This window comes from Bombina bombina, chromosome 12, assembly GCF_027579735.1.
Source record: "Bombina bombina isolate aBomBom1 chromosome 12, aBomBom1.pri, whole genome shotgun sequence".
Lineage (NCBI taxonomy): Eukaryota > Metazoa > Chordata > Amphibia > Anura > Bombinatoridae > Bombina > Bombina bombina.
This window is the reverse complement of record NC_069510.1, coordinates 49148122-49167679: the sequence shown is the minus strand read 5'-3', so window position 1 is coordinate 49167679 and position 19558 is coordinate 49148122. Positions and strand designations below refer to the sequence as shown.

At 41.2% G+C, this 19558-nt stretch overlaps 1 protein-coding gene across 9 annotated transcripts in view; it reads right to left on the bottom strand.

Moving 5' to 3' along the window:
• The window catches only part of PNPLA7 (patatin like phospholipase domain containing 7), a 503274-nt gene that overhangs the window by 18611 nt on the left and 465105 nt on the right, over positions 1–19558 (bottom strand). For all 9 annotated transcript variants that reach the window (XM_053695647.1, XM_053695646.1, XM_053695653.1 and 6 more), the window contains 4 exons: positions 16788–16940; positions 16038–16148; positions 13621–13705; positions 6120–6232 (listed from right to left, as the gene is read on the bottom strand). In XM_053695647.1, the coding sequence (XP_053551622.1) occupies positions 6120–6232; positions 13621–13705; positions 16038–16148; positions 16788–16940 (462 nt within the window). The remainder of the gene's footprint in view (positions 1–6119; positions 6233–13620; positions 13706–16037; positions 16149–16787; positions 16941–19558) is intronic.

The following is a 19558-nucleotide window of genomic DNA, read 5'->3' as shown; positions in this document are numbered from 1 at the left end:
ACACCAGGACAAGTAAGTCCTCCACAACTTATGGTAGATGTGACGAGTCACTGGCTTCCTTGCCTGAATTAGCGTATCAATCACCCCTTCTGAAAAGCCTCTCTTGGCTAAGACTAGGCATTTAATCTCCACGCAGTCAGCCTCAGAGACTCTAGATGTTGAAAGGGGCCCTGGGAGAGCAGATCCCTGCAACAGGGTAACCTCCACGGCGGAGAGGATGACATCTTCACCAGATCAACAAACCACGTTCTTCGTGGCCGCGAAGGAGCAATCGGAATGGCCGGGGCCCGCTCCTGTTTGAGGCGTGCCAGTACGCGAGGTAGAAGTGGTAACGGTGGAAAAACGTAAGCTAGGCCGAATCCCCAAGGAACCACTAAGGCATCTATCAGCTCCGCCTGGGGATCCCTGGGCCGTGATCCGTATCGAGGTAGCTTGCAATTAAGTCTGGATGCCATGAGATCTATCTCCGGCGCTCCCCATCTGTGACAAATCTCTGCAAACACCTCTGGGTGAAGAGACCATTACCCCGGATGGAAGGATTGTCTGCTGAGAAAGTCTGCTTCCCAGATGTCAACACCTGGAATGTGAATTGCTGAGAGCGAGCAGTCGTGGAACTCCGCCCACTCCAGAATCCGAGACACCTCCCTCTTCGCGAGGAAGCTCCTCGTACCCCCCTGATGGTTGATGTAAGCCACAGAGGTAATGTTGTCGGTCTGGAATCTGATGCAACTGACTGACTCCAGAGAAGGCCATGCCTTCAGAGCATTGTAAATCGCTCGTAGTTCTAGGCTGTTGATCGAAAGGAGAGACTCCTCCCTGGACCACTTTCCTTGTGTCATCCTGGCACCCCAAACAGCTCCCCATCCTGTCAGACTGGCGTCCATGGTCACAATCTCCCAGGATGGACGGAAGAAGGATGTCCCCATGGACAGTTACTCCGGACAAATCCACCAAGAGAGGGAGTTCCGAGTCGAGCATCCATGGATATCAGCTGTGATAGATCTGAATGATCGCCGTTCAACTGTCTCAACATGCACAATTGAAAAGGTCTGAGATGGAACCTGACGAATGGGATGACATCTATTCTCGACACCATGAGACCTACCACCTCTATACATTGAGCCACCGATGGGCTTGTGGAGGATTGAAGGGCAAGACAGGCGGACGCAAGCTTCCTGCGCCGCTGATCTGTGAGAAATATATTCATACACATAGAGTCTATTATCGTGCCCAGGAACTCCACCCTGTTGCTGGGAACCAGGGAACTCTTTCCTTAATTGATCTTCCAACCGTGAGATTGGAGCAGAAGATGAAGAGCCAGGTAAAGCGCCACCGAAATGCCCCTGGATCTGGCCACTGCAAGCAGCGCCCCCAGAACCTTCGTGAAGACTCTCGGGGCCGTCGCAAGACCAAAAGGAAGGGCCACAAACTGGAAGTATTGGTCCAGAAATGCAAATCTTAGGAACCTGAAGTGGTCTCCGTGAATTGGCACATGAAGGTAAGCGTCCTTCAAGTCTACAGTTGTTATGAACTGCCCCTCTTGAACTAGGGGCAGAATAGATCTGATCGTTTCCATTTTGAACGATGGAACACTCAGAAACTTGTTTAAACACTTTAGGTCCACAATCGGGCGGAACGTGCCCTCCTTCTTTGGAACCGCAAAAAGGTTGGAATAGTACCCTAAACCCCTCTCTGCTAGGGGTACTGGTACGATAACCCCGAGAGAGGCGAGATCTCTCACACACTCTAGAAAGGCCTCTCTCTTCTCCGGTCTTGAAGACAGGTTTGACAGAAGGAATCTGCCCTTGGGCGGATGGCATCTGAACCCTATCCTGTAACCCTGGGAGACCACCTCTAGAACCCAAGGGTCCTGAACGTCCTGCAACCATGCGTCTGAGAATAGAGATAATCTGTCTCCTACGTGATCCGGAGACCGGTCGGGGGCCGCCCCTTAATGCCGATTTCGTCTTGGTGGGCTTCTTGCTCTGCTTAGACTTGTTCCTAGATTGAGCCGGCTTCCAAGATCCCCTGAACTGGTCTGCTTTTGCGGCAGGTTGCTGGCGCTGTGCCTTATCCGTGCGAAAGGGATGCAAAGTAGATCCTTTAGGCTTAGGTAGGAAGGTTCCCTTGCCTCCCGTAACTGTGGAAATAATCGAATCCAATCCTAGACCGAACAGGATCTTTCCTTGAAAAGGCAGGGCAACAGCTTCGCCTTAGAGGTCATGGCTGCAGAGCCTTGCACGTTAAAACAGAAAAACCTGACACCTTAGTATTCAGGCAAATAATTTGCATATTGGCATCAAAGATAAAAGAATTGGCGATCTTTAGCGCCTTAATTTTCTCCTTTATCATGTCGACCATTCCACACAGGGATTCACACCAATATGTCGCAGCTCCAGCGACCACTGCTGGCTGAAAAACAAACCCTGTGTGCTGAAACATCTTTCTCAACATGTTTTCAAGCTTTTTATCCATGGGCTCCTTAAACGACAAACTATACTCAAGGGGATTAATCGTCCGCTTCGCGAGCGTAGAGATAGCCCCATCCATCTTAGGGATGGTCCCCCACAGCTCAAGCTGAGAGTCCGGAACGGGGAACAGTTTTTTAAAGGAAGAAGAAGGGGAAAAGGAAGAACTTAATCGCTCCCATTCGTTCTTAATAATATTAGCCATCTTAACGGGAACCGGGAAAGACTAAGGCACTACCCTGTCCTCGTATACCTTGTCAAGCTTAGGAATCGCAGGTATCTTAGGTTCCGGAACCTCCAGAGTAGCAAGCACCTGCCGAAGCAGAAAGCGCAAATTCTCCATCCTAAACCTATAACCAGGCTCCTCCGCAGCCAGAGGTTTAGATGACACGGACTCCGACCCAGAAGGGGCCTCCTCCGAAGAATTGGAGTGGACCTCGTCATCGTATAGAGCCTCTGGATCTTCCATCGGCGAAGACAAACCCTGGGCCGGTACGCTATGATAAACCCTACGCTTGCGCTTAGCAGAACGTTGTAAGGTATGGATCACTTTTGAAACCGCCGATTCCAGTTGGTCCGCAAAGTCTGACGGCCAACAAATCTCTCCCGAAGGAGTAACGGTTGGACCCCGGGGCGCTGCATGTGCAATCGGAGCTGAATGTAGGGAACGCACCTCCCGGGACGAAGAACCCTCAGAGGTGGACGGCTCAGTAGTACTAGACATCCGTTTACATTTAGATGTTGTAACTTTATTAAGGCATGTGGAACATAGTTGAGCAGACTGATCAGCCAGAACCTCCTCACAGTAAACACAGGAAGGATGGATAGCCACACCCAGTCAAATGGAATGCCTGGCAGGACCGCCCCTGCACTAGGGAAATACACGCCAAAAAATGGCAGCGCAAGTTTCCGCAAATAAGCGAAAACATTTAAACCCTTCACTCTTAAAGGGACATAAAAACAACATTTTTGTTTCTTCATTCAGTGCATACAATTTTCATTCTCTTGGTATCATTTTTTGAATGAGCACTAGGCGCTAGCTGAATAAATCTAGTGAGCCTATGACAAGTGGCATATATGTGCAGCCACCAATCACCAGCTAACCCCTGAGCCTAACTAGGTATGCTTTTCAATAGAGAATACTAGGAGAACAAAGCAAATTACATAATGAGAGTAAAGAGGAAAGTTGTTTGGAATCACATCCTCTCTCAATCCTATCTGAATAACCAAAGTTTTATTTTGACTTTATTGTCACTTTAAGTTATGAACATTCATTAAAGGGACATAATACTCATATGCTAAATCACTTGAATCTGATGCAGTATAACTGTAAAAAGCTGACAGGAAAATATCACCTGAGCATCTCTATGTAAAAAAGGAAGATATTTTACCTCACAATCTCCTCATCTCAGCAGAGTAAGTTCTGTGTAAAAAGTTATACTCAGCTGCTCCCAGCTGCAGGTAAAAAAATTAAAAAAAATGAAGAAATGAACAGCAGCCAATCAGCATCAGCAGTGCTGAGGTCATGAACTCTTACTGTGATCTCATGAGATTTGACTTAACTCTCATGAGATTTCATAGTAAGCTTCCTTTACCTGATTGGTGAAATAATATGAGAGTGCACAATGCTCATCCCTTCTACTGTCCTAGGACAGACACACTAAAATGCTGCTTAGAAATCTTTTACAATGGGAGGTGGCTACTGAGGAACTTTTGAGGTAAAATATCTTTCTTTTTTACATAGAGATGTTCAGGTGATATTTTCTAGACAGCTTTTTACAGCTATGCTGCATCACTTTCAAGTGTTTAAACATTTGGGTATTATGGCCCTTTAAATAAATAATTAAATAAGTTTAAAATTTAGCTTTTTTCCACAAAGAACAAACTCTAGCATTAAAGGGACGGGAAGCCCCAAAATTTTATTTCATGATTTGGATAGAACATACAATTTTAAACAACTTTCCAATTTACTTCCGTTATCAAATCTGCTTCATTCTCTTGTTATCCTTTGCTGAAGGAACAGCATTGCACTACTGACAGCAAGATGAGCACATCTAGTCAGCCAATCACAAACGACAAATGTGTGCAGGCACCAATCAGCAGCTAGCTCACACTAGTGTAGGATATGTGTGTATTTATAACACATATCCTAACTTCATAACTCATAATTCACAAAATAATATTTTTTCATTTTATGGTCAAACTCATCCACTTAATTTTAGAAAATGAATAAAGTTTTCCAAAGGATCATTTTTCGCTAAGAGGTGAGAGTTGTAAGGTTGAATTGTCAGGTCCCCTTAGCTACAATGTTCTTGGTATTGAGAATTGCTCCTTCGTTAAAGGGAACGAAATGTGAAATGTGAATTTGAAATGTGTATGGGTGCATTTCAATTTTAAATAGAAACAATTTGGAATATACTTCCATTAGCAAAAATGCTTCTAGTAAAAGTTATTACTATTTTCAGTGGCATACGCACATATGCTGTGAGTGTTTGTATACCAGTATTCAAACACCAAACCTTGTCAGAGAGTCAGCACAATACAAACCTCCGCCAGCTCTCTGAGCCAGAATACTGGTGCTTGGCCCTCACAGCATATGTGTGTATGCCGCCGGGAAAAAGAACTTTTATAGAAACATTTTTGCTAATGGAAGTATATTACAAAAGCGCTTTTATTTAAAACTGAAATCCAACAATGCACATTTAAATGTTTGACCTTTCTATCCCTTTAATGCAAGTTTATATGTAAAAGTAGCTTGCTGAGGACATCTCACACGTACGTAATGTATAATTACAGCAGAAAAGGTAAACTTAAGTATTGATTGGTTACAAGGGTTGGAAAAAGGTAAACGTACGTATTGATTGGTCACATTGGTTGGGAAAAGGTAAACGTAAGTATTGATTGGTCACACTGGTTGGGAAAAGGTAAACTTAAGTATTGATTGGTTACATTGGGTGGTAAAAGGTAAACATAAGTATTGATTGGTCACATTGGTTGGGAAAAGGTAAACTTAAGTATTGATTGGTTACATTGGTTGGGAAAAGGTAAACATAAGTATTGATTGGTCACATTGGTTGGGAAAAGGTAAACTTAAGTATTGATTGGTCACAAGGGTTGGGAAAAGGTAAACGTAAGTATTGATTGGTCACATTATTTGGGAAAAGGTAAACGTAAGTATTGATTGGTCACATTGGTTGGGAAAAGGTAAACGTAAGTATTGATTGGTCACATTGGGTGGTAAAAGGTAAACATATTTATTGATTGGTCACATTGGTTGGGAAAAGGTAAACATAAGTATTGATTGGTCACAAGGGTTGGGAAAAGGTAAACATAAGTATTGATTGGTCACATTGGTTGGGAAAAGGTAAACGTAAGTATTGATTGGTCACATTGGTTGTGAAAAGGTAAACGTAAGTATTGATTGGTCACATTGGTTGTGAAAAGGTAAACGTAAGTATTGATTGGTCACATTGGTTGGGAAAAAGTAAACGTAAGTATTGATTGGTCACATTGGGTGGTAAAAGGTAAACATATTTATTGATTGGTCACATTGGTTGGGAAAAGGTAAACATAAGTATTGATTGGTCACAAGGGTTGGGAAAAGGTAAACATAAGTATTGATTGGTCACATGGGTTTTGTGTTCTACTTACACTATCTGACCCATTGTCAATCTTCTGGCTGCTCAGGAAATTTAGATAATCCTCTTTGGTTTCTGGATCTGTTACTTCCTCATCTTCGTATTCAGTCTGGTAATCGGATTCATCTGAGAGAGAAATGAGAATTTAGTGTCTGGAGAACGGCTCACACAAGCAATAAATTGAATCATTCTGCCTGTATTAAAGCAAGATAACAGAATTTATGTTTACCTGATAAATTACTTTCTCCAACGGTGTGTCCGGTCCACGGCGTCATCCTTACTTGTGGGATATTCTCTTCCCCAACAGGAAATGGCAAAGAGCCCAGCAAAGCTGGTCACATGATCCCTCCTAGGCTCCGCCTACCCCAGTCATTCGACCGACGTTAAGGAGGAATATTTGCATAGGAGAAACCATATGATACCGTGGTGACTGTAGTTAAAGAAATAAATTATCAGACCTGATTAAAAAACCAGGGCGGGCCGTGGACCGGACACACCGTTGGAGAAAGTAATTTATCAGGTAAACATAAATTCTGTTTTCTCCAACATAGGTGTGTCCGGTCCACGGCGTCATCCTTACTTGTGGGAACCAATACCAAAGCTTTAGGACACGGATGAAGGGAGGGAGCAAATCAGGTCACCTAAATGGAAGGCACCACGGCTTGCAAAACCTTTCTCCCAAAAATAGCCTCAGAAGAAGCAAAAGTATCAAACTTGTAAAATTTGGTAAAAGTGTGCAGTGAAGACCAAGTCGCTGCCCTACATATCTGATCAACAGAAGCCTCGTTCTTGAAGGCCCATGTGGAAGCCACAGCCCTAGTGGAATGAGCTGTGATTCTTTCAGGAGGCTGCCGTCCGGCAGTCTCGTAAGCCAATCTGATGATGCTTTTAATCCAAAAAGAGAGAGAGGTAGAAGTTGCTTTTTGACCTCTCCTTTTACCAGAATAAACAACAAACAAGGAAGATGTTTGTCTAAAATCCTTTGTAGCATCTAAATAGAATTTTAGAGCGCGAACAACATCCAAATTGTGCAACAAACGTTCCTTCTTCGAAACTGGTTTCGGACACAGAGAAGGCACGACTATCTCCTGGTTAATGTTTTTGTTAGAAACAACTTTTGGAAGAAAACCAGGTTTGGTACGTAAAACCACCTTATCTGCATGGAACACCAGATAAGGAGGAGAACACTGCAGAGCAGATAATTCTGAAACTCTTCTAGCAGAAGAAATTGCAACCAAAAACAAAACTTTCCAAGATAATAACTTAATATCAACGGAATGTAAGGGTTCAAACGGAACCCCCTGAAGAACTGAAAGAACTAAGTTGAGACTCCAAGGAGGAGTCAAAGGTTTGTAAACAGGCTTGATTCTAACCAGAGCCTGAACAAAGGCTTGAACATCTGGCACAGCTGCCAGCTTTTTGTGAAGTAACACAGACAAGGCAGAAATCTGTCCCTTCAAGGAACTTGCAGATAATCCTGTTTCCAATCCTTCTTGAAGGAAGGATAGAATCTTAGGAATCTTAACCTTGTCCCAAGGGAATCCTTTAGATTCACACCAACAGATATATTTTTTCCAAATTTTGTGGTAAATTTTTCTAGTTACAGGCTTTCTGGCCTGAACAAGAGTATCAATAACAGAATCTGAGAACCCTCGCTTTGATAAGATCAAGCGTTCAATCTCCAAGCAGTCAGCTGGAGTGAGACCAGATTCGGATGTTCGAACGGACCTTGAACAAGAAGGTCTCGTCTCAAAGGTAGCTTCCATGGTGGAGCCGATGACATATTCACCAGATCTGCATACCAAGTCCTGCGTGGCCACGCAGGAGCTATCAAGATCACCGACGCCCTCTCCTGATTGATCCTGGCTACCAGCCTGGGGATGAGAGGAAACGGCGGGAATACATAAGCTAGTTTGAAGGTCCAAGGTGCTACTAGTGCATCTACTAGAGTCGCCTTGGGATCCCTGGATCTGGACCCGTAGCAAGGAACCTTGAAGTTCTGACGAGAGGCCATCAGATCCATGTCTGGAATGCCCCACAGTTGAGTGATTTGGGCAAAGATTTCCGGATGGAGTTCCCACTCCCCCGGATGCAATGTCTGACGACTCAGAAAATCCGCTTCCCAATTTTCCACTCCTGGGATGTGGATTGCAGACAGGTGGCAGGAGCGAGTCTCCACCCATTGAATGATTTTGGTCACTTCTTCCATCGCCAGGGAACTCCTTGTTCCCCCCTGATGGTTGATGTACGCAACAGTCGTCATGTTGTCTGATTGAAACCGTATGAACTTGGCCCTCGCTAGCTGAGGCCAAGCCTTGAGAGCATTGAATATCGCTCTCAGTTCCAGAATATTTATCGGTAGAAGAGATTCTTCCCGAGACCAAAGACCCTGAGCTTTCAGGGATCCCCAGACCGCGCCCCAGCCCATCAGACTGGCGTCGGTCGTGACAATGACCCACTCTGGTCTGCGGAAGGTCATCCCTTGTGACAGGTTGTCCAGGGACAGCCACCAACGGAGTGAGTCTCTGGTCCTCTGATTTACTTGTATCTTCGGAGACAAGTCTGTATAGTCCCCATTCCACTGACTGAGCATACACAGTTGTAATGGTCTTAGATGAATGCGCGCAAAAGGAACTATGTCCATTGCCGCTACCATCAAACCTATCACTTCCATGCACTGCGCTATGGAAGGAAGAGGAACGGAATGAAGTATCCGACAAGAGTTTAGAAGTTTTGTTTTTCTGGCCTCTGTCAGAAAAATCCTCATTTCTAAGGAGTCTATTATTGTTCCCAAGAAGGGAACTCTTGTCGACGGAGATAGAGAACTCTTTTCCACGTTCACTTTCCATCCGTGAGATCTGAGAAAGGCCAGGACTATGTCCGTGTGAGCCTTTGCTTGAGGAAGGGACGACGCTTGAATCAGAATGTCGTCCAAGTAAGGTACTACTGCAATGCCCCTTGGTCTTAGCACCGCTAGAAGGGACCCTAGTACCTTTGTGAAAATCCTTGGAGCAGTGGCTAATCCGAAAGGAAGCGCCACGAACTGGTAATGCTTGTCCAGTAATGCGAACCTTAGGAACCGATGATGTTCCTTGTGGATAGGAATATGTAGATACGCATCCTTTAAATCCACCGTGGTCATGAATTGACCTTCCTGGATGGAAGGAAGAATTGTTCGAATGGTTTCCATTTTGAACGATGGAACCTTGAGAAACTTGTTTAAGATCTTGAGATCTAAGATTGGTCTGAACGTTCCCTCTTTTTTGGGAACTATGAACAGATTGGAGTAGAACCCCATCCCTTGTTCTCCTAATGGAACAGGATGAATCACTCCCATTTTTAACAGGTCTTCTACACAATGTAAGAATGCCTGTCTTTTTATGTGGTCTGAAGACAACTGAGACCTGTGGAACCTCCCCCTTGGGGGAAGCCCCTTGAATTCCAGAAGATAACCTTGGGAGACTATTTCTAGTGCCCAAGGATCCAGAACATCTCTTGCCCAAGCCTGAGCGAAGAGAGAGAGTCTGCCCCCCACCAGATCCAGTCCCGGATCGGGGGCCAACATTTCATGCTGTCTTGGTAGCAGTGGCAGGTTTCTTGGCCTGCTTTCCCTTGTTCCAGCCTTGCATTGGTCTCCAAGCTGGCTTGGCTTGAGAAGTATTACCCTCTTGCTTAGAGGACGTAGCACTTTGGGCTGGTCCGTTTCTACGAAAGGGACGAAAAATAGGTTTATTTTTGGCCTTGAAAGACCGATCCTGAGGAAGGGCGTGGCCCTTACCCCCAGTGATATCAGAGATAATCTCTTTCAAGTCAGGGCCAAACAGCGTTTTCCCCTTGAAAGGAATGTTAAGTAGTTTGTTCTTGGAAGACGCATCAGCTGACCAAGATTTCAACCAAAGCGCTCTGCGCGCCACAATAGCAAACCCAGAATTCTTAGCCGCTAACCTAGCCAATTGCAAAGTGGCGTCTAGGGTGAAAGAATTAGCCAATTTGAGAGCACGGATTCTGTCCATAATCTCCTCATAAGGAGGAGAATCACTATCGACCGCCTTTACTAGCTCATCGAACCAGAAACACGCGGCTGTAGTGACAGGGACAATGCATGAAATTGGTTGTAGAAGGTAACCCTGCTGAACAAACATCTTTTTAAGTAAACCTTCTAATTTTTTATCCATAGGATCTTTGAAAGCACAACTATCTTCTATGGGTATAGTGGTGCGTTTGTTTAAAGTGGAAACCGCTCCCTCGACCTTGGGGACTGTCTGCCATAAGTCCTTTCTGGGGTCGACCATAGGAAACAATTTTTTAAATATGGGGGGAGGGACGAAAGGTATACCGGGCCTTTCCCATTCTTTATTTACAATGTCCGCCACCCGCTTGGGTATAGGAAAAGCTTCTGGGAGCCCCGGGACCTCTAGGAACTTGTCCATTTTACATAGTTTCTCTGGGATGATCAAATTCTCACAATCATCCAGAGTGGATAATACCTCCTTAAGCAGAGCGCGGAGATGTTCCAACTTAAATTTAAATGTAATCACATCGGGTTCAGCTTGTTGAGAAATTTTCCCTGAATCTGAAATTTCTCCCTCAGACAAAACCTCCCTGGCCCCATCAGACTGGTGTAGGGGCATTTCAGAACCATTATCATCAGCGTCGTCATGCTCTTCAGTATCTAAAACAGAGCAGTCGCGCTTACGCTGATAAGTGGGCATTTTGGCTAAAATGTTTTTGATAGAATTATCCATTACAGCCGTTAATTGTTGCATAGTAAGGAGTATTGGCGCGCTAGATGTACTAGGGGCCTCCTGAGTGGGCAAGACTCGTGTAGACGAAGGAGGGAATGATGCAGTACCATGCTTACTCCCCTCACTTGAGGAATCATCTTGGGCATCATTTTCATTGTCACATAAATCACATTTATTTAAATGAGAAGGAACCCTGGCTTCCCCACATTCAGAACACAGTCTATCTGGTAGTTCAGACATGTTAAACAGGCATAAACTTGATAACAAAGTACCAAAAACGTTTTAAAATAAAACCGTTACTGTCACTTTAAATTTTAAACTGAACACACTTTATTACTGCAATTGCGAAAAAATATGAAGGAATTGTTCAAAATTCACCAAAATTTCACCACAGTGTCTTAAAGCCTTAAAAGTATTGCACACCAAATTTGGAAGCTTTAACCCTTAAAATAACGGAACCGGAGCCGTTTTTAACTTTAACCCCTTTACAGTCCCTGGTATCTGCTTTGCTGAGACCCAACCAAGCCCAAAGGGGAATACGATACCAAATGACGCCTTCAGAAAGTCTTTTCCATGTATCAGAGCTCCTCACACATGCGACTGCATGTCATGCCTCTCAAAAACAAGTGCGCAATACCGGCGCGAAAATGAGGCTCTGCCTATGATTAGGGAAAGCCCCTAAAGAATAAGGTGTCTAAAACAGTGCCTGCCGATATAATTTTACCAAAATACCCAGATTAAATGATTCCTCAAGGCTAAATATGTGTAATATATGAATCGATTTAGCCCAGAAAAAGTCTACAGTCTTAATAAGCCCTTGTGAAGCCCTTATTTACTGTCTTAATAAACATGGCTTACCGGATCCCATAGGGAAAATGACAGCTTCCAGCATTACATCGTCTTGTTAGAATGTGTCATACCTCAAGCAGCAAGAGACTGCTCACTGTTCCCCCAACTGAAGTTAATTCCTCTCAACAGTCCTGTGTGGAACAGCCATGGATTTTAGTAACGGTTGCTAAAATCATTTTCCTCATACAAACAGAAATCTTCATCTCTTTTCTGTTTCAGAGTAAATAGTACATACCAGCACTATTTTAAAATAACAAACTCTTGATTGAATAATAAAAACTACAGTTAAACACTAAAAAACTCTAAGCCATCTCCGTGGAGATGTTGCCTGTACAACGGCAAAGAGAATGACTGGGGTAGGCGGAGCCTAGGAGGGATCATGTGACCAGCTTTGCTGGGCTCTTTGCCATTTCCTGTTGGGGAAGAGAATATCCCACAAGTAAGGATGACGCCGTGGACCGGACACACCTATGTTGGAGAAATAACATTTAATTCCTCATAAATTACCCTACTGGAAGCTAGCTGTTGATTGCAGGCTCCACATATATGCCTCTGTTCATTGGCTCACACAACAGGTTCATCTAGCACCCAGTAGTGCATTGGTGCTCCTTCAACAAAGGATACCAAGAGAATGAAACCAATTAGATAAAGGAAGTACATCAGAAAGGTATTTAAACCCGTATGCTCTATACTTCCCTTCAAAAATATAGCAGGAATTTGCTTTGCAGGTTGTTTTTAGAAGAACTGACTGATTATGCGAGTGATTAAGATATTCTGAACTATTTAAATATACACTATATGTGAAAATGATATATAGTCATTAGAATAAAAAAAAACATTAATACTTTTGCATCTACATGTGTGATTTATGCATGTGTTCAATTTGTGCCCTGAGTAATGATCTGCTAGCCTGGAGTTCAGCATTCTTCATGCGCACTAACAAAGTATTCCCCCAGAATCAATGATCCTCTCCTCTGGTGCCCAGGATAAGAAAAGCTTCACTGTGGCTCAAAATTAAGGTGCACAACAAACAACTATTTACACTCAGTCTATGATAAAAACAAAAGATGGTGTTGCAATAAAACAATAATCTTTATTATTTCTTCATACAAACATAACACGCGTTTCGTATGATCCTGCATAACATACTCAACAGTTCAATAAGGAAGTTATGTAGGTTGTTACGAAACGCGTTTGCACTATGCCATGTTTTTATGAAGAAGTAATAAATGTTGTTTTAATTGCAACATTCTCTTTGGTCCATATCATGGTCTGTGCACATAAATGTGTAATTTGTCCACTTGTGTCTCTGTTTAGCTAATCAACCCTCTGTGTCTTTTACCATACTTTACTATTAAATTCCGGTCCTTTAAATGTTTCATTTGTGCGGCCGTCGGGTCTTATTTAATTTTCTCTGCAATTTTTTTGAATTACACAGCTAAATAGCAAGTCACAGATAGATGTTGCTATTTAGTTGTGAAATTCAAAAGCGGCAAAGTCGGAATATATCGGCAAAGGGTTAAAGTAATTAAATCTATGCAAATAGTATTGATGAAATGGATTCTGCCCTCTAACTGACTTGTGTTTTTTATTGATGAATTTGTAATCTATAGAGTAAGATTCGTCTTCTGCTGGTAAAGTAGTGAGAAAATAGATACATAACGCCTAACATTTTTTAATTCTCATCTAGGACACGATGTAAGAAGGATTGGGGCAGGGTTTGGGTGATACCAGGTTTCTAAAAGAGAAAGGAGAAAGTGAATAAAGGTAGGAGGAAAAGCAGAATTGAACGCGAAATGCGTAAAAGTTCCCAAAACTGCAGGTTTATTGGGAGCACTGTGAAAGGTTTGCATAATGTACTGTGTAAATGGTGACAATGCGCACAAAGGCTGAGTCATTTGGGCAAATCTCTGTACTTACCGTCCACAACGTTTGTTTTCACTGGTTCAATTCTTGACACTATTTCAGCCAGATCTGTGAAGGAGGCGTTAGGACAGGTGTTTATCTGCAAATTAAAAAAAGAAGAAGAAGTATTTAATAAATACTACAAACTAAAGAAGTGAAAATATACTGCAAAAGTTATGGGTTTAATACTTTATTACCCATTCCTCAGTTTTGTATAACAAACAAGGTTATATTAATATCCATTTTACCTCTGTTTTACCTTGTATCTAAGCCTCTGCAGACTGCCCCCTTATCTCAGTTCTTTTGCCAAATTTGCATTTTAGCCAATCAGTGCTGGCTCGTAAATAACTAAAAAGGAGTGAGCACAATGTAATATATATATATGTCACACGTGAACTAACACCCTCTAGCTGTGAAAAACTGTCAAAATACACTGAGATAAGAGGCGGCCTTCAATGGCTTAGCTTGTTTTTTTTATTATGTTTTTTTTTCTAGGCAGCAAAAGAGCTAAATGCCCTTCTAATGGCAATGGGTTAATGGTTGAAATTTTTAGTGTTTTTTTTTTAAAGGTAAAGTTAGTTTTTTGGTAACTTTTTCAGGAAAGTGTTCCACTCCTAATATAGCCCTTTGAAGGTAGATCTTATGCAGTGCTTAAAGGGCCATGATACCCAAATGTTGAACACTTGAAAGTGATGCAGCATAGCTGTAAAAAGCTGACTAGAAAATACCACCTGAACATCTCTATGTAAAAAAAGAAGATATTTTACCTCAAAATGTCCTAAGTATTCACACCCCATTGTAAAGGACTTTAAGCAGCAAATCAGTATGTCTGTCCCGGGACAGGAAAGAGAGTGGGCCTTGTGCACACTCATGTTATTTCCCTATTCAGTTTAAGGAAGTTTACTATGAAATCTCATGAGAGTTAAGTGAAATCTCATGAGATCACAGTAAAAGAGTTCATGACCTCAGCACTGTTGATGCTGATTGGCTGCTGTTCATTTCTTCATTATTTTTTTTTACCTGCAGCTGGGCAGTCGCTGAGTATAACTTTTTACACAGAACTTAATCTGCTCAGCTGAGGAGATTGTGAGGTAAAATATCTTCCTTTTTTACATAGAGATGCTCAGGTGATATTTTCCTGTCAGCTTTTTACAGTTATACTGCATCAGTTTCAAGTGATTTAGCAAATGAGTATTATGTCCCTTTAATTACAGATTTAAACTAATAATGACAAACTTAGTTTTATTGTCACATCTGATCATCATGTCCCTGATAATAACACAAGTGCTTAATAACACAAGTGCTATATTACAAGTGGAGCGCTAATTTAACGTGCACCGTTAACGAGCACATTTGCCAGTTTATGCACATTAAATAATCAGCCATTACAAGTGGCTGGTTAATGCTACCGCAAGCTCACTGTAACAATTAGCGCTTCAAAAATTAACCAGAAGTCAGACCTGGTTGATTTTAAAAATGCCCCCTAATTGCTCCCAAAATAAAGAAGTTGTTTTACGGGGTTAAAGTGTGCGGATGTGGGGTGTTAGAAAAAAAAAAAGGCACTGAAAAGTGCCTTTACATTGCGGCCTATTGGAACTGTGTTAATACTCAAAGTATATATGCATATGCTTATATACATATATATTTATGTGTTAATATGTGTATATACACATATTAACACAGATATATATGTATATATTCATATACCTATATATTTACACTTTGCTGCGCGACTTTACCCCCTTTGCTGCACTAGGTTCTCTGCTGTGACTATCGGCATGAGAACAAGGCTCCCATTGGAGCCTATGGAAGCGTGATCTTGTAAGCACAAAGCTTCCATGCAATGCAAACACGAGGTTGCGTTTCAATTGCGCATCACTTAAAATACCAGTGCACAATTAAGTGTGCTGATATTACGAGTGAAGTGCAAATATTTTGTGCTCGTTAAAGCACAATTTTGCGCTCTGGTTACTCAGAACTACACAATATACCTGCACTGATATAAGGATCCCCAGATAAGACCAGGTTTTGTTATTTATTGATTACAGTAAATGCCCTGATTGTTTCCTACTTTTTAGCTCTCACACTCTACGGCTTTGATAGTTTATGACAAGTCAATAAACTAAAAAAGACCATCACAATAGCCGGCCTCTTGGGTGGTTATCGGAAGCAAAAAGCTGGAGAAGAGAGCCTGGGAGCTGGTGGAAGAAGTGTTTGTGCCAATGCGCGAAATGCGTAACATTGTGAGGATTTTTATCATAAGCATTTTATGACATTATCTGAAAGAAATGATTTATTGCTTTGTGTGAAAATCCATTTTTTATTACTAGTTGCTTAGGCTCCTATTTAACCTTGTGAGAGACACTGGCTTTTGTCATCCTACATGTAACATATATCAATGAACACCCGAACCTCAGAGCCCTTGTACTTACGTCTGAAGTTTTGGATTTACACAGGTCCTGTCGATCTTTCAACATCTTATCAATAACTCCGCTACGCTCCCAGACATTGAACACTGTCTTTCCATGCTGATACCCCACTTCCTGCCAGCAGAATCAAGAAAGGTGTTTATAGCAAAAATCTAAGTGGCATCATAAAATTGGTTTGTGCAGCTCAAAAAATATGTGCTGTCATAATTTACTGCCAGTGCAATTAATTAATGATAATATAAACATAGGAGAAAACACCAACACAACATTTAAAACAATCTAAATAATTTGCTATTTTTAACAGAATTTGTAAATTTGAATTGATTATCCAATTAAAGAAAAAATTCCACTGGCTTTAATAATACATTTAACTCCTTTGTATCACATGTGAAATCATATACTGTGGTGATTTACAGAGGAAATACTTTGTGTCAAATATAGACAGACAGAGTTACATAGATAGACAGACAGGTAGAGTGATCAACTGTGTATTTAACCCCTTTACAGGGTCACTATTGCTAAAATGACATGCTCTAACACATTACTTGTCTTGTCCACACTATAATGTCCCTTTAAGATAAAAACGTTAGTAATTTAATACGTTAATGGACATATATAATGCTTTAAAAGAAGATTTGCAGGATTCAAAGTAAACTGTATAATCTAAGAGGCGTCTTCTATTCTTGTCTAATCTGTTTATAACATTCTCTGTAATGATGCGAGTGAAGATGAAGCCAATAATATGGCACTTACACAGATTTCATCAAACTTCCCAAACTCCAGAGTGCCGTATCTGTCAATAGGCGGCCTGATGTATTCACAGTAGTCGTTGTTCATGACCATTTCCAGCTGACGTACACAGCACACATAGGCGAGGCGCGTCTGGATCTCTGCCATATTCAGCACCTGGGGAATGGACAGCGGCAGACACAGTCAGCAGAGACATGAGAGGACTAGAGACGGCCGCTCCTTTGTAAATATCAGAATGCACAGTATCAGCAGCAGGTGGAAAACAGAATCACAAGGCTGAGATATGTGATAATACATCCTCGCATAGCAAGCACCGACATGCAGGCTGCAGTATGCATATAGCCAGTCTAATGAAATCTTTGTAATTACATTTGCTGCTCCGCATGTTGTAGGAAATACAACGTACAGTAAATTGAAGTGAAATGAGGGATGGGGGGAGGGCAAGGCAATACTGTTTGTTACAGATTATTTTTAAAGGGACAGTATACTGTAAAATAGTTTTTGCTTTAATGTGTTTCCAATTACTTGTTTTTACTAACTGCAGAGTATAAAATGTATAAGATTTGCTTAAGGTTTATTTGTGTATATGAATTGGCTTATTTTGTGTTTTGAAGCCACAATCTAATACAATCGGTTGAGCTTGTAGGTATAATCAGATCTCATTACTTTATCACATTGTGTACATATACATGTGTCTTTATCTTATATCTGTAGGTATAATCAGATCTTATTACTGTATCACATTGTGTACATATACATGTGTCTTTATCTTATATCTGTAGGTATAATCAGATCTCATTACTTTATCACATTGTGTACATATACATGTGTCTTTATCTTATATCTGTAGGTATAATCAGATCTCATTACTGTATCACACTGTGTACATATACATGTGTCTTTATCTTATATCTGTAGGTATAATCAGATCTCATTACTGTATCACATTGTGTACATATACATGTGTCTGTATCTTATATCTGTAGGTATAATCAGAGCTCATTACTTTATCACATTGTGTACATATACATGTGTCTTTATCTTATATCTGTAGGTATAATCAGATCTCATTACTGTATCACATTGTGTACATATACCTGCTTCTTTATCTTATATTTGTAGGTATAATCAGATCTCATTACTTTATCACATTGTGTACATATACCTGCTTCTTTATCTTATATCTGTAGGTATAATCAGATCTCATTACTTTATCACATTGTGTACATATACCTGCTTCTTTATCTTATATTTGTAGGTATAATCAGATCTCATTACTTTATCACATTGTGTACATATACCTGCTTCTTTATCTTATCTGTCTGTCAACCAAACACCAATACTTGGAGAGAGCAATGGAAAAACATAATTTATTTAAGAATTTACCTGATAAATTCATTTCTTTCATATTGGCAAGAGTCAATATGAGTGACGTATGGGATATACAATCCTACCAGGATGGACTCTTGCCAATATGAAAGAAAATAATTTATCAGGTAAATTCTTACGTAAATTATGTTTTCTTTCATGTAATTGGCAAGAGTCCATGAGCTAGTGACGTATGGGATATCAATACCCAAGATGTGGAACTCCACGCAAGTCACTAGAGAGGGAGGGAAAAACATAAACAACAGCCATATTCCGCTGAAGAAATAATCCACAACCCAAAATATAAGTTTATTCTTTAAATGACAAGAAAAACTTAAAACATCAGCAGAAGAATCAAACTGAAACAGCTGCCTGAAGAACTTTTCTACCAAAAACTGCTTCTGAAGAAGCAAATACATCAAAACGGTAGAATTTAGTAAATGTATGCAAAGAAGACCAAGTTGCCGCTCTGCAAATTTGGTCAACTGAAGCTTCATTCTTAAAAGCCCACGAAGTGGAGACTGATCTAGTAGAATGAGCTGTAATTCTCTGAAGCAGGGCCTAACCCGACTCCAAATAAGCTTGAAGAATCAAAAGCTTTAACCAAGAAGCCAAGGAAACAGCAGAAGCCTTCTGACCTTTCCTAGGACCAGAAAATATAACAAATAGACTAGAAGTCTTCCTGAAATCTTTAGTAGCTTCAACATAATATTTCAAAGCTCTTACCACATCCAAAGAATTCTTAGGATTAGGACACAAGGAAGGGACAACAATTTCTTTATTAAAGTGAATGTAAATTTTACTTGTTATAATTAAACATTCTTGCTCACAATGTTAAAAATAGTGAATCCGCATTACTAACAATATAATAAAGAAAAGGAATATACATTTATTTTATTTAGAACTTAGCTCCGTTGTAGGCACTCAACTCCTCCCAACCGTCTACTTCCTGGATTGCAGCCCTATATCCTATGCCTCATTTCAATATTTTATGCCCACTCCATGACGTTTCTTTGAAGCTCGTTCACGAGCAGGTCCGACATTTGCGCATGGGTTTAAAAAATTACGTAGCAAACGCTGATGCGTATAGCGAGCAAATCTCTAGAAAGTTTTGCACCTCCTTTCCCATTGCGCATGCGCTTAAACTACGTAAGGTTCCGATTCCGATTCTTTCGTTATTGCGCATGCGAGACTCGGGGACGAGCATGGAGTACGCTACGTCACTGAGTAGTTCACGCATGCGCGTTTAAAGAAAGTGACGTGTTGAACAACTATCCTGACGCCTCGGGGAAGAAAAAAACATTAAGGCAGCGAAGTGTCAATCAGATTAGAAAAGTGGGACCAAAAATGCAGGCGGAGGAAACGGCGAAAACAATAGCAAGTAATATTAGATATTTTGACTTTTA